At 35.8% G+C, this 13,696-nt stretch overlaps 1 protein-coding gene across 2 annotated transcripts in view; it reads right to left on the reverse strand.

The window, feature by feature from the left end:
- Positions 1-4,522: 4,522 nt before the first annotated feature.
- Positions 4,523-13,696, reverse strand: part of GABRA1 (gamma-aminobutyric acid type A receptor subunit alpha1) — a 57,584-nt gene continuing 48,410 nt past the window's right edge. For both annotated transcript variants that reach the window (XM_070569093.1, XM_008529359.2), the window contains exons 9-10: positions 11,992-12,194; positions 4,523-7,407 (exon numbers count right to left, since the gene is read on the reverse strand). In XM_070569093.1, the coding sequence (XP_070425194.1) occupies positions 7,096-7,407; positions 11,992-12,194 (515 nt within the window). In that variant the 3' untranslated portion in view covers positions 4,523-7,095. The remainder of the gene's footprint in view (positions 7,408-11,991; positions 12,195-13,696) is intronic.

The raw sequence follows: 13,696 nt of genomic DNA on the forward strand, positions 1-13,696 counted from the left end.
CTTGTTGCACCCTTCACCCTAAGACAATGGTGATGCCAGAAATTCACATTCTATTCAACAATGTGTCTTCACAACTTTTAATGTTGTGAACATCTAGGCAGTGTTTCATTACGGTATGCACATTTGCTGCCCTCTAAAACTACATCATTCTGAGCATAAACGCTATCTCATCTTTCAAGATTGTAAAAATTTGTAATAATTATAATATCCACAGACATTTCCCTGCTCTTACAGCAGTTGAAAACTAGAACTAATGGGCAAAGTAGAAACAGTTACAACCAGTAGGAGCAAATATTACTGCTTGACCTGCAAATAGCTGTGTTATAACAGCTCATTTATGATGTCTGAAATTGAATTTCCTCTTTAAAGGAAAAAACAGTTTAATTTTCAAGACTATTTGAGTTTTATTAGGTAAGAAAAAACCTCCATTTTAACAGGTTCATTGAATTTTATTTCTTCATTTTACTTATACTCACTTTTCCATTTGTGGGTTGAATTTATTACAGTTATTGAAATAGATCCCCAAGATCTATTTCAATGAAACTTTGAATTCCTTCTCATTGACAATAAAGTTATAGACTTTCCCTAGTAAAGCCATACTTCATCATTTACATCCTCAGTCTTCCCTACTTGCTCACCTCCATGTATTGTTACTTTAGTTTCTGAATAAAAACCAATGAATTGATAAACATAGGCTGTGGATAACATTGATACTGTGTGCAAAGACTAAAATAACATCTCAGATCTGCTCTTGAACTTCTCTAGTAACTTTATCACTTCAATTATTCTGATTTCGAAGTCCAGATTTTCCCTTTAGATTTACGTTTTTTATGATGTCTGTCTCTTTATTGAGATTCTGTATTTAATGTATCATTCTCATGATACTTTTCTTTATTAGCTAAACATAGCATTTTCCTTCTTTGAACACACTTATACTGCTTTGAAGTCAGCCCACACTATGGATGCCTTATTTTCCTCATCTTCCTGTTAAATTTCCATTTCTGACTCTTCTGCCGGTATATCCTTTGCTTTAATCAGGACTGCAACTTCTGATTACCTTTAGCATTGGCCTTTGTATTCATTTGCCTACAAGATTGCTACTGTTTCCAACAGCATCCATGGGTATGGGACTTTTGCAAGCTTTGCCCCAAATTAAGTAAGAATTCTCCAATGGTGAAGGTTCTTGTTTACACAGCTTATCCTTCACTGGTAGTATTATTGGAAAAATGGAGCTGAAGAGGTCATGAGTGTAATTTCATGTTAACACATTACACATAAACACTCTTAGAAAAGTTCTTTTTAATACTCCTAACTTTGTTGTATGGCATTGGTTGGTTTCCAGAATCCTGAAATTATTGTTTTACAAAATCTGTCAATTTCATCATTGCTTTCGGGGACTGGATTTGCTCAGGTCCTTACTCTGCCATACTAGAAATATGCACATTAATTACTGTTATCCCTATGTCCAGCATAAATGAGCATCAGAAGGAACTGTCCAATGGGCCAAGACAGTATTTAAAGTGAGATCTCTGGCTCCAGTGACCATGCTCTTTCTGCTACAATGGGTACCAAAGCACCCATGGTGGGACCCTCATCATCTCCAGCTTATTAAGAATGAATTTTGCTTTTGACATGAAGTGACTATTCTCTATGTTGTTTGTAATATTTTATAAGATTATTAATTAAAAAATAAATAGGCCATTAGTTGAGGAGATCCAGTGTAATTTTTTTTAAAAAGATGAGTGTTAAAGGTATCAGCTTTAGAATGAAGTACAATTTTTTTTAAAATCTGGCAACATCACTTACTTAGACAGCGTTTTAGGCAAATCAATAGACACGTATGAATTTCTTCTTTTATAACTGTACTGCCCATGGTAGACTCAAAGAAGGTAATATGCATAATTCTACTTTGATGGACTAGTAATGAGAAAATAATCTTTTCCATAATAACATGTGCTACATGTTATAGTTAGAGAAAAAAAGGTAAATTATCAACCAGAAGCAAAAATAATCTTAATATTTTACAGCACCGAGGAAACTTTGACTTCTCTTTAGACCATAAATGTTTTGCTGAAAAACAATGTGGCCTTGAAAACTGTAAGTAATCAGCATTCTCTCAAATAGAGTTTTGAAGTTTGCTAACTAATAGTGAGGACAACTTTCCCTTTCTCTGTGAAATAATCATAACACCAAACTTAGTAGAGCTGCTCAATTAATGAGCATCAAATGAGTGCATGAATCCATGTAGACAGTCTGAAAAAAGAGTTCACTAATTGGTTGCTCAGAAACCAAATTTAACTGGCTCATGCATTATGTTTGACAAACAGACTAATCTCAAAATTGTAGTTAAGAAGAATTTAAAATCAAGGGTTTTTTTGGTAACATTAGAATATATAGCAATACACAGCCCTTTTTCCCCACATCGCACCAAATAGCTAGAGCTGAGGCTAAAGAGAGCAGGCATGTACCGTTTCCCGCAGTCCCCGATGCTTCCCTTAGTGTCGTATTTGGTCTACTTCACACATATATGTTTGTTTTCCCGCAGCAGACTTTGAGACTCTCTGAGGCAAGTTTTAATGTGTTATTATCTTTTAATGAAAAGTCCGTCCCTTATCACCAGCAGCCATCCCCATCACTAAAGTGCCTGATAAATGTTGAATCATCCTTCAAACCCTAGTTCAGCTAGCTTTCCATAAATCCCCTATCTCTTGTACATTTATTTGCAGTTATACTTCCTGTTTACATTATTATAACTTGAGGTTCATTTGGATCTCTACAAAATTATAAACTTTCCAAGAGCGTACTGTCACCTTCATCTCTGTCATCTCAGTACCTACCGCAGTAGCTGAAGGATTCTGAGAGGTCTCAAATACTTAGCCAGAAGTTAAATGGCTAACAACTCACAGGGCTGGCAGTATATCCCAAGCCCACTGACTTGTGGTCCAGAACCACTTCAATTCCTCTTGTATTTCATGTTTCATCTTGGACATTATTAGTTCCTCCAGATTCAATGATCCAACCTTATGAAGAGTGGCAAGGTATTCCTATTACGTGGCACTGAGCATCCTCTACTTTTCTCACAATATTTACATTATTACCTTTGCCTGATTCTCTGTCTTCCTCCTCCATCAGACCTGTGATTTTCCTTAAGAAAAAAGGCCATGAAATATTAGTCTCTACATCCCTTTCATCCAGCACAATACTTAACACAGAGTAGAGACTCAGCAAATGTTAGTTTAACTTAGTTTAAGCAAATGAAATTAACATTTGGAGTTAATTTATTTGACTGAATTCTAGCTATATTGTAATCAAGTCACACGATCTTTCTTGTTGGTCACCAGCTGGGTAGATTTTAGAAAACTCCAACAGAAGGTCTTAATGAACAGGTATAATGCAGTTCAAACAGATGGTCAGCAGCAATGCCAAGTTCATTCTTATTTTGATTCCTTTGATAATTATTATGGTGAACTTTGACATGAATGCAGTTTGATAACCAAAATAATCATCATTTATTACATTCATTTGAATGAGAGCTAAGAAATCAATGAACATGATGGCTCAGGTAGTTTACATGGGCAGTTGTATTTGAATTAAATAATTCATTTGGTTGGAAGATTTTAAAGTTATCAATTTTTCTAGGTCCTGAATCATTTTTTAGGAAGATACATGCTTTATTTGTTGAAATATAATTTCTTTTGGCCTTGCCACCATCTGACACAGAAAGATTTTGCTTCATGTGGTCTTGTCTCTAGAAACCAGGTACGGTTTTATGCCTGATAGGCGCAAATGATATTGCAGTGATTTTTCTATTGTCCTTTGAGTAATTAGAAATATTTCGCACTTTAATCTGACTTTGTGGTTAAAGAAACACTAAGAAATTCAGGATGTCCCGGGGGAGCTTTTAAAATTATAGTACTCAGAGCCCTCCCCCAAAACAATTAAATCAGAGTCTGCGGAGTAGATCCGACAACAAATTGACTGTGTTAACAATAGATACAAGCAAACTCTACTAGCATTTCAGCATTTTTATTCTACTCTATTTATGCTTTACCAATTTTGAGTTGAAATGATACTAGTAACACCAGATACCAGGTGTTTTTAAAAGTAATTCTTTTAAAATCATAGTTTAGGATCATACTATTGCTACAACTTCAAAAATCTTCTAAGCAGCCTAGATTACTGCTCGCAATTGGCACTTTGAGGTGCTCCTACCCGAAAATGTTTTAAAACAGGCAATGGTAGGTCCCATGAATAATATGAAAAGAGGGGGCAGGCCCCGTGGCCCAGTGGCTAAGTTCAGACGCTCTGCTTCAGCGGCCCAGGGTTTCACCCATTCGGATCCTTGGCGCAGGCACAACACCGCTCATCAAGCTATGCTGAGGCAGCATCCCACATGCCACAACTAGAAGGACCCACAACTAAAAATATGCAACTATGTACTGGGGGACTTTGGGGAGAAAAAGGGAAAATAAAATCTTTAAAAAATAATAATAATAATATGAAAAGAGAGTCAAGCATTCCATTTTGTTATTGAATAATGTTAGCTTTATTATTATAATAGAATACAGTATGACATAAAATTAAGAGCTTTTGCTAAACTCTGTAAAGCAATACATGCATCTGCCATAAACAACCTCGATTCATGTTGGGTTTTATTGCCACTTCACTGCACTAAGGTGCAATAAACATTCAGTGTCATCTTTTAAAAAATTTTCCTGGGAGTAAACAGGAACTGTCCTCTATAAGAGTGTCTTTATTTTCAAGGAAGACTTAACTAATATTACATGGTTTAGCAAAGCACTGTAGAAAAGCTACACAGAATAATTTGTCTTTGATAAATTGTGCAATCAATTTATACAATAGATACTATCCACATATACTAACAAACTAAGAAATGATAGAAATGCAGTCATTGCATAGCAGAAAGCAGACTAAGAAGAAATATTCACATCTAATGAGCAAAATACAGACCAAATGTTAGCCATGAGGAGTCTGGAAGGTAAAATGCTTATAATAAACACATTAGGTTAACGCCGAAAAATAACAAGATAAACAACAACACAGAAGTTGGAGCCATATTTTATTTTATTATCTATACATGATATCTACACATGATACCAGAGGATGTAGCATCCTTGGTTCAGCCTTCATTGGCCTAGCTCATCGAATTTAGGCAGGACCAAATTAAACAATAAAACATATTTAGAAAGAAAACCAGAGTTTGTTTAGGAAAACACAAACCACGTATTTTCCTATATCATTGGATAGCAGCTTTTTGAGAAAAACATTGCTCAAAGCTTGGGTATGGATCCCAACTGTCTTATTTGGCAATTCTGCTGACAAGTTTATGTTGTAGTATTCTAAATGTGTGTAGACTGTGAACTATGGATTCTGAACACTAATTTTAAATATCTCTGAAGCTCTATCAGACAAAAGGAGACTTCAAAAATACCTTCTGCGTAAATATTTATCTCTAAAACATACGGGAAGTAATGAAACAGACTAGAATTTTCATAGGGAGTATTAATGGACCTCTTGTAGTTAAAGCCCTTACATAGTATACCTACAAATATATTGCTACAGTATAAACGAAATGTAATAATATTACTCAATAAAAGTTATTTCCTGTACATTCTTTCATGAACTTTTATATTCGATGCTACATGTGGTACAACACTTATTGAAATAGTTGGTGTCAGCAAAGATAGTAATAATATACAGTTGATCTTCTAGCGCCCACTAATGCTTTTCCATTTTCTTTCTATATTATAGGAGCCTAAAATAGGGAAATGTGGCGTGATTGGAGCAGATAACAACTGACATACTACTGTATACCAGACAACAGTTTGAAATTATAAGCTTTCTCTACATAAGTGGATTTCATACCCAAATAGTTTAAGTTCCTTCTGATTCCCACAGGCTATTCTGGTCTTAAATGCAGGCTCTAAAGGTGTTTCCACAGCACTTAACAACATTCTAACAGCTAAGAGCGGTGAGTCCTACACAACGTTTTAAGAACAGAACTTTAAAAAAAGTAAAAAATGTACAATCTCATGCTGTATATTTACATATAGAATTTATATATTCTATTTTTGTTTACTGGTCATAAATATCAATCTAAAGCTTTTAATGTACTGTTATATAAAATAATACATTCAACAATTCTAGAGCTTGCAAAATATTTTTGCCCCTCTAAAAACATCTTCATAATGAGAATCAAGTGATTATTGGACCCATGTGCTATGTGGATATAGACAGGGTATGAAAGGGAATCTTTTTTAATTGTTTTATTTTATTTAATGGTTTTTTTTTTTGGTTTTTCTTGAGTGTATGTCTCTGCTAAGATGATTCCTCATCGAGTCTTGAGGTAAAAGCTCCGATGAGAGTGAAGTAGCCTATTTAAAGCATTTCTCTCCATTGGACTAAATGTGCTCTATAGTGAGGATGTGCACCTTTGCCTATGCAACTCCCATGAATTTTAAAATAGCATTTACCAAGAAAATAATGCATTAGGCATTTTTAAAAGGAGAAAGAATGGGGATCTTCAGCTTTGGAAACAAAATGTTAAAGCTAGACATCGGTTTTAAAACAAAACAAAAATGTAAGCACGCTGTCGTTTGTGCAATAAAGACATGGATTTTTAAAATCTGTTCTGCATCAAACATTCATAATTTATTCTTTTAAACACCTTCACATAAAAATATTTTTTGACATATACAGTATCTTCTTTTAAGAGTATTTGGAAATATGTATCTACAAATGACCTGGAGTGATAGCTCAGTTTTATTTTTCTTCTACTTTTCCTCATACCTTTGGACCTACTCCCCCCCTCCTCTCCTCTTTCTTTCATTCTGTCTCCTTCTGTCGCGATTTTGCCTTCTTGCTCCCTCTCTGTGAATCCTGTCTCTCAGCTGTATACTCTGCTCTGCTCTGGACTGCCAGACAGGGGTCTGCTGTTCTTGTATGAATTATGGAAACAAGGAAACCTTCAAATTCTTTAAGACAGAGGCAATAAAGCAGATGGGAATTACCGAGTTGGGAACAGAAAGCAATTCCCAGTGCAGAGGACTGAACAACTGACTATGAATAAAGGACCTACTGATGTGGGGTGGGGGCTTTTAGCTGAGGCTCTCTGTTTAAATATGTCGCCCAATAGACCAAGTTAAAGATTCCAAAGAGCAGAGGGAAGGCTATTCTTGACAGTCGGTCAATTTTGCTGACACTGTTAAAGGTTTTCTTGGGTTCCGGTGGTTTTGTTTCCGGCTTGACTTCTTTTGGTTCAATGGTTGCACTTTTAGCAATGGTGGCTAAGCCGGGGTCACCCCTGGCCAAATTAGGGGTGTAGCTGGTTGCTGTTGGAGCGTAAGTGTTGTTTTTCTTAATGAGAGGATCCTTCACTTTCTTTGGCTGTAGAAGGAAATATAAAAGCATTTTGTTTAGCGTGGAAAGCAAGTTTATAAGCTGCCGAGCAAAGTGGCCCTTACTTTGAAACTCAAATCTGTGCTTTGCTTAAAATCTACGAAATGTAATTTATGACTGTATTATTGGGATAAATTAAAAATGCAGATACAAATATCCAGTTACAAGATTAACAAGTTTGGAGACAATGTACAGCATGGTGTTTACAGTTAATAATGCTGTATCATAAGAAATAGTAACCACGTGACCGAGTGGAGACAGCTAGCTAAGGCTGTGGTGGTAATCAATTCACAACATATAAATGTATCAAATCAACCACATTGTACACGTTAAATTTACACAATGTTGTGTGTCAATTATATCTCTGTAAAGTTGGATAAACAATGCAGACACAATATTTTCCAGGCTGTCCCATCAAGAAGTAGAGTCTATTTCCCCACTCATTCAAGTCACTACACTTGTGACCTTGCTAGAGTGATGCTGTACTGGCTTAGGAGCCTATCCTCAAGAAGCTTTACAGTCTCAGCCTTTACCTTCTGAAATATTCCACTGCCATGTGAAGTGAAGCAGCCGGGACTGGACTACTGAGTGACCAGAAACCATGTGCACCAAGAGCCCCAGCCAGTATCGGGCCCTAGTACTGCGAGAGAGGCCATTGTGGATCTTCTCTCCCTGGCAGAGCCTCCAGTTTACTGCAACTATGTAACTGAGCCCAGCTCAGACTAATAGAAGTGCCACCCAGGTCATTCTCAGCCCGAAATGCATGGTTGCTGTTTTAGGTCACTAAGTTTTGGGGTGGTTTGTTTTGTAGCAATAAATTACCAAGACAACTATTGTTTGCTCCTTCTCCCCATATTACAAATGGGCAAATGATAAAGCAGGGTTATTCAGGGTATCCCGAATTCAAATCTTGATCAGTGCCAGCTGCTCATCAATGATTGACAACTGCAGCATTTCTTAGGGTTTCCGTCAGATAGACATTTCTAAAAAATGAAGTGGAACATTGTTTAGAGCTATGTGGTCTGATACAGTTGCCACTAGCCACTTGTGACTATTGAGCACTTGAAATGTGACTAGTCTGATTTGAGATGTGCTGTAAGTATAAAATACACATGGGATTTTGAAGACTTAGTATGAAAAAAAAAAAGAATGCAATACATCTCCTTAATAATGCTTTGTATGGTTTACACGTTGTAAAGGTAATAGCTTTTATATATTGGCTAAAGTATATTATTAAGCTAAATTTCACTCCTTTATGGTTTTTGAATAAGGCTATTAGAAAATTTTAAATTGCACATATGGCTCACGTTTGTGGCTCATTTATGTTTCTGTTGGATAGTACTAGTCTAGAAGAGTCATTCTCATTCTTTTGTGCACTAAATCACCAGTTAAAAATTTTTTAAGTGCAAATGTCTTGGGCACAATCTCATATTTTGAATCAGAATTCCTAGGAGTGGAACTTGATTATTATGCCAAAAAATCTATACAGAGAATATCGATGAGCAGCTAAACTTCATCAACTAGAATTGCTATCTGGATAATTTGTATTTTTATTATCAAATCACAATGAAATATTACTTCCAGAATACCTGATGCTTTTTACAAGGCACAAGTCAGGAATTCTAACGAGTTAATTTCTTTATTATACAGCTCTGTGAACTATCTGCTACTTTTTCTCCCCTCCAAAACCTTAAGCATATATTAGGACAAAAAAAAAGTCCGGATTTTTTTTTCTAGTATTATATCACTAACAGCAAGGCCACTTACTTCAAGTATATGTACACCCATTTTGTAGTGAAGGCAGATTTGGTTAAGCTTTATGAGGAGTGGCAGAAGTTTCCATAACTATTTGTACAAAAATAAAGTGAGTAAATGTGATTCTCTCTCAATATGGTCCAAGTGACTACAGGTCATAAATAGATATGATTTATTTCAACACAAACAGCCAAACAGAACTTGTATTGAGTCCATTTGTTAAAAAATAAGAGTTCTACTATCAAAGGATACGTTAAAAAGCAAGTATATCCTTCAGATAAAATGCATATGTATCCTGATGTTGAAGAGAAAATGGGTTCCAATCTATTCAAAACGTGTTGAGTGACAGACACTCTGTTAGATAAACTGAAATGAACAATCTGCAACAGGAAAAATTCTTGAATAGTTGATATTATTGATAGATTTCATCTCTCCCAGTGCCAGTATATCATAATACCCCAAAACTAAAATTTCTCAAGCTAAGTTTTTAGTAAAAATTAATAGTTTTTTTCACTTCTGAAAATGTTGAGTTCCCTCATATTCTCTAAGAAGCTGATATTTCTATCAGCAATTAATCGTATGAGGATGGATCTTAGGCAGGCTATTGTATGCTCACCTGATAATGTGATGACCTATGGGAATTTTCTTTTTCCATGTTAGAGACCAGAAATTTAACTTACCTGGTTACAGGAAAAATATTTTATTCACCCTCTCTGAATGTCAAAATGAGACCTGCATCATACTCTCTGCAATAAGCAAATTAAATTGGCAAAGCCCTAGGGAAGATTTTTACAGAGGCATAAATAATTTATAGAAAATAATGTCTTTCTCATTAGGATGATCAATATAGATATAGATGTAGCATTTATAAATATATATGCACATATTGGTATAAATAAGATATGACTACACCAAATCTATATATGTACAATGAATAACAATGACTAGATTGATAGAGTTTAAAATACTTTGAGACACAGCACTTCAAAGACAATGTGAGGTCAGGGAGATAAATATAAACTGAACTATGAGCTCACCAATGCCTCAACTCAAATTCTATGCTTTCAGACCAAATTCCATTTCATCTAACCACTAGTCACTAACACCTGATACTGATAAGCCAGAATCTGAAAGACACTGGTTTCTTGCAGCATGCAGAGAAAGTATTAGGATAGAAAAGCAACTTTTCCCAGTGTTTACACTTCACTTTGCAGTTGCAAATCACCAATGTTTGCCTATTACTAATTCTGAAAAAATCTTTAGTGGAGCATTTCAGTGATTCCACGTCGTGCATTTTTAAGATTTTCATGTCTATGACCATGGGCTACGTCTTACAATTAGTAGTGTCTTAGGATCACCCATCTCGGGGTTTGTCTCTCTCTTCTTTGGGCTGCCTTTTCATTCTAGGACAAGTGGAGGGCATCAATGGCTAAGGCAAGTATTTGAGAGTAACTCTATCTCCACCCTCCCGCCCCTCTCCTACTGGTAAATGCAATCTTCTCTCTATCAAACCTGAGCCAAGCTTCTTGGATTGCAAATTCAGAGATTTTTTTTATACTGAGTAAACATGTCACGACAAGGTGAATTTTGAGAGCCTGGTTCTGGTACATGTTGGCTGCAATAGCATATCCTATACAGAACCTTCTTTGCTTTTACTAGTATAGGAGATGATTGGGATGTTCAACTGATTCATTCATGGCTAAAGGGTAAATCTCAAAGAGCTTTCACTTGGCAGCATATTTCCTTTCTCACTTATACATATATTAATGGTACACCTTATAATTAGTAACACTTTAGATTTTATTAAATATGACAAATGTTTCCACCACAAATGATTCTCTTTTCTGGTACATTTGTGAAGATGTGGAAAAAGTATCACTAAACGGATTTCTTTATTACAGACCCCCTCAGACTCTTTAATACACTGTGACTCTGTGACCCACCATGCGCCATTATTCAAGTATATTTTACCACAGAAGTGTATTTCCAGGGGCTATCTCAAGGGACTAGTATTCAGTGGAACAGAATTTTGGGACAGTCGCTGTAGAGTGACTCCTCCTGGTTTACTTCTAGATGTCTTATGAGCTCGGTGTCTCTGACCTTGCCCTTCTTTCCACCATCCCAAGGCTCGCCTGCATTCTGACATATTTTCCTTCAAACCTCAGAAGTACAATTATCCTCCCGACTGTGCTTTAAAACCCGCTCTACAATAGGTTCTAATCAAGGAGAACAGTGATAGTCTTGACTGGATAATTTTCTACAACGAAGAATTTTTCTGTCATTTCTGTGTGTCATGATCCTTAAAGCAAAGCTCTATTTTGGAGGGAGAAAATATGTTTCCTGCTCTACACTTCACTGAAAATTGGAGATAATGCATTTTGCAAACGCGATTAAATTGAGGCATTATAGTAATAATATATGACCAAAGTGATTAGGCTCAGAAAACAACCAACAGACTATGATTTTTAAGTTGTAAAAATTATAAGGGTGTGTGTAAGCTTATTTGCTCCTAATGTCAGGTTTGTTAAAACTGTTCTCAAATCAATAGAAACCATAGGAAAGCATATTTGAGGCAGAATATTTACCTTTGTATCTTTCCTTTATCCCCTTCGCTATACACATCTATCCGCTCAAACAACTTCTCTCCTTAGCAATAACAAAATTATCATAGCACTGTACCATTTATGACAGAAGAAAAAAAATCCTCATTGCCATCTTTCTGCAACTTTCATCCATTCTCCCAATTCCAAACATTCTATCTCATAGGTTTAAAAAGACGTAGTAGTGATATATCACAGGGGATATTAAAGCATTTACCTTTTCTGGAACCACACTTTTGCCATCCCATGCATAACCTCTCTTGGTGAAATAGTTTACTGTGGCAAACTCGATCAGAGCTGAGAACACAAAGGCATAGCACACTGCAATAAACCAATCCATAGCAGTTGCATAAGCCACCTTAGGGAGGGAATTTCTGGCGCTGATACTCAAAGTTGTCATGGTTAGCACAGTTGTTACTCCTGAAAAGAAAGAAATTAAGTGAATTTGTAATTTCAAACCACAAAATTTCATCCCCGGAGTTCAGCGTACTTGCGCAAAGGGAAACCAACAGGACCACGGAGAGACTGTTTTCTAGTTCATCCCACTTTGGTTTGAGATGGATGAGTTTTACTTTCACCTCAGTGTAGTTTTCAGTTCATGGTGTGGCAGTACTGAGGGGGATCTGTTGGAGGGATAAAGTGCTCTGCTATTGAGAAGCTGTTAATAAGATAGGAAACACCTTTAAATGGGCATCTTGAACATGGTGTCCTGGGGAGGAAAGGAAATAATATTCCCTCACTGTCCCCAACTCTTTGAAAAGAAATAGCACTTCACTGTCTCTGATCCACAAGAAATCTCTGGATCTTCAGCTCTGTCTAATATTCCACTCATGTACCCCGAATGTATAAACCAAGAAGCCAATACCTTCTTGATAATTGATAGATCATTGCATTATCTTAGGATAATATTTTCTTACATTATTAATTCTTCTGCTTTTATGCTATTTTTTCTTGATTCTGAAATAGCCATTCTTTTGAAGAAATTCCTGACATAACTTACATGTAACTTCTTTGAGGTCACATAGCTCAGAAGTGGCAAAACCAAAATTTGAACACAAGTTTTTCTGACTTAAATGCCCACAATCTTTCCCTTTCTGTTAATACTGCTTTATCTTCCCTATCGTGTGAATCCATCTGTAGTGATTAAAATTATCCATATTCAGAAAAGTTTTAAGTCAGTTGTTTTTAGTTTATTTACATAATTATGAGTTGGCATGTGAATGATGGTATCCAATAATGTTCATTTAACAAATTAATATTATCAAACTAATATGTAATGTACTGTACTAGTTAGAATATTTAAGATCCTTTTTAAGCCGTTTGAAAATGTATAATAAACAATTCACAGTGACCCAAAGCAGGTGGCTCAGGCTGTATGGTGTGGAAAAATTCTAACCCCTTCCGGTGACTAGTACCAACCTCACCACTTCTTGGCTCTGTGGCTTCGAGCGAGTTAATTAACTTCCAGAGACCTCAGCCTTCATATCTGTAAAAGGGGTAATTTAGACTTCATTCTCTAGACTGTCTGTATCATTGTTGAAATTCTAAGAGAGGGAAATTTCTGCACATTCACAAGATTATTTGAGGATTAAATGTAATAATATGTGAAAGCATGTTAAAGATGATAATTATTGTCATCGAAGATATTGTCATCACATGTCTAAAACTTGTATCTATTATTCCTCTTTTAATTAATTTTTAGAGAATCAACAGGGTCACACAGCTAGTAGGTGGCTAATTTGTCGAGGCTGCTTTAAACCATCCAATATTCCATAGTTTTCCAGGAATTTCAAGCCAGATAATCTTTGTAAATATATTAACAAGTCACAGGATTAAGAAGAAACACTGAGGCTTTATTAAATCATATTTTTGAGACATGGTCAAGTTGTAAGGAATAGACTTACTTTGAACTTTGGAGGTGT

This window comes from Equus przewalskii, chromosome 13, assembly GCF_037783145.1.
Source record: "Equus przewalskii isolate Varuska chromosome 13, EquPr2, whole genome shotgun sequence".
Taxonomy (NCBI): Eukaryota; Metazoa; Chordata; class Mammalia; order Perissodactyla; family Equidae; genus Equus; species Equus przewalskii.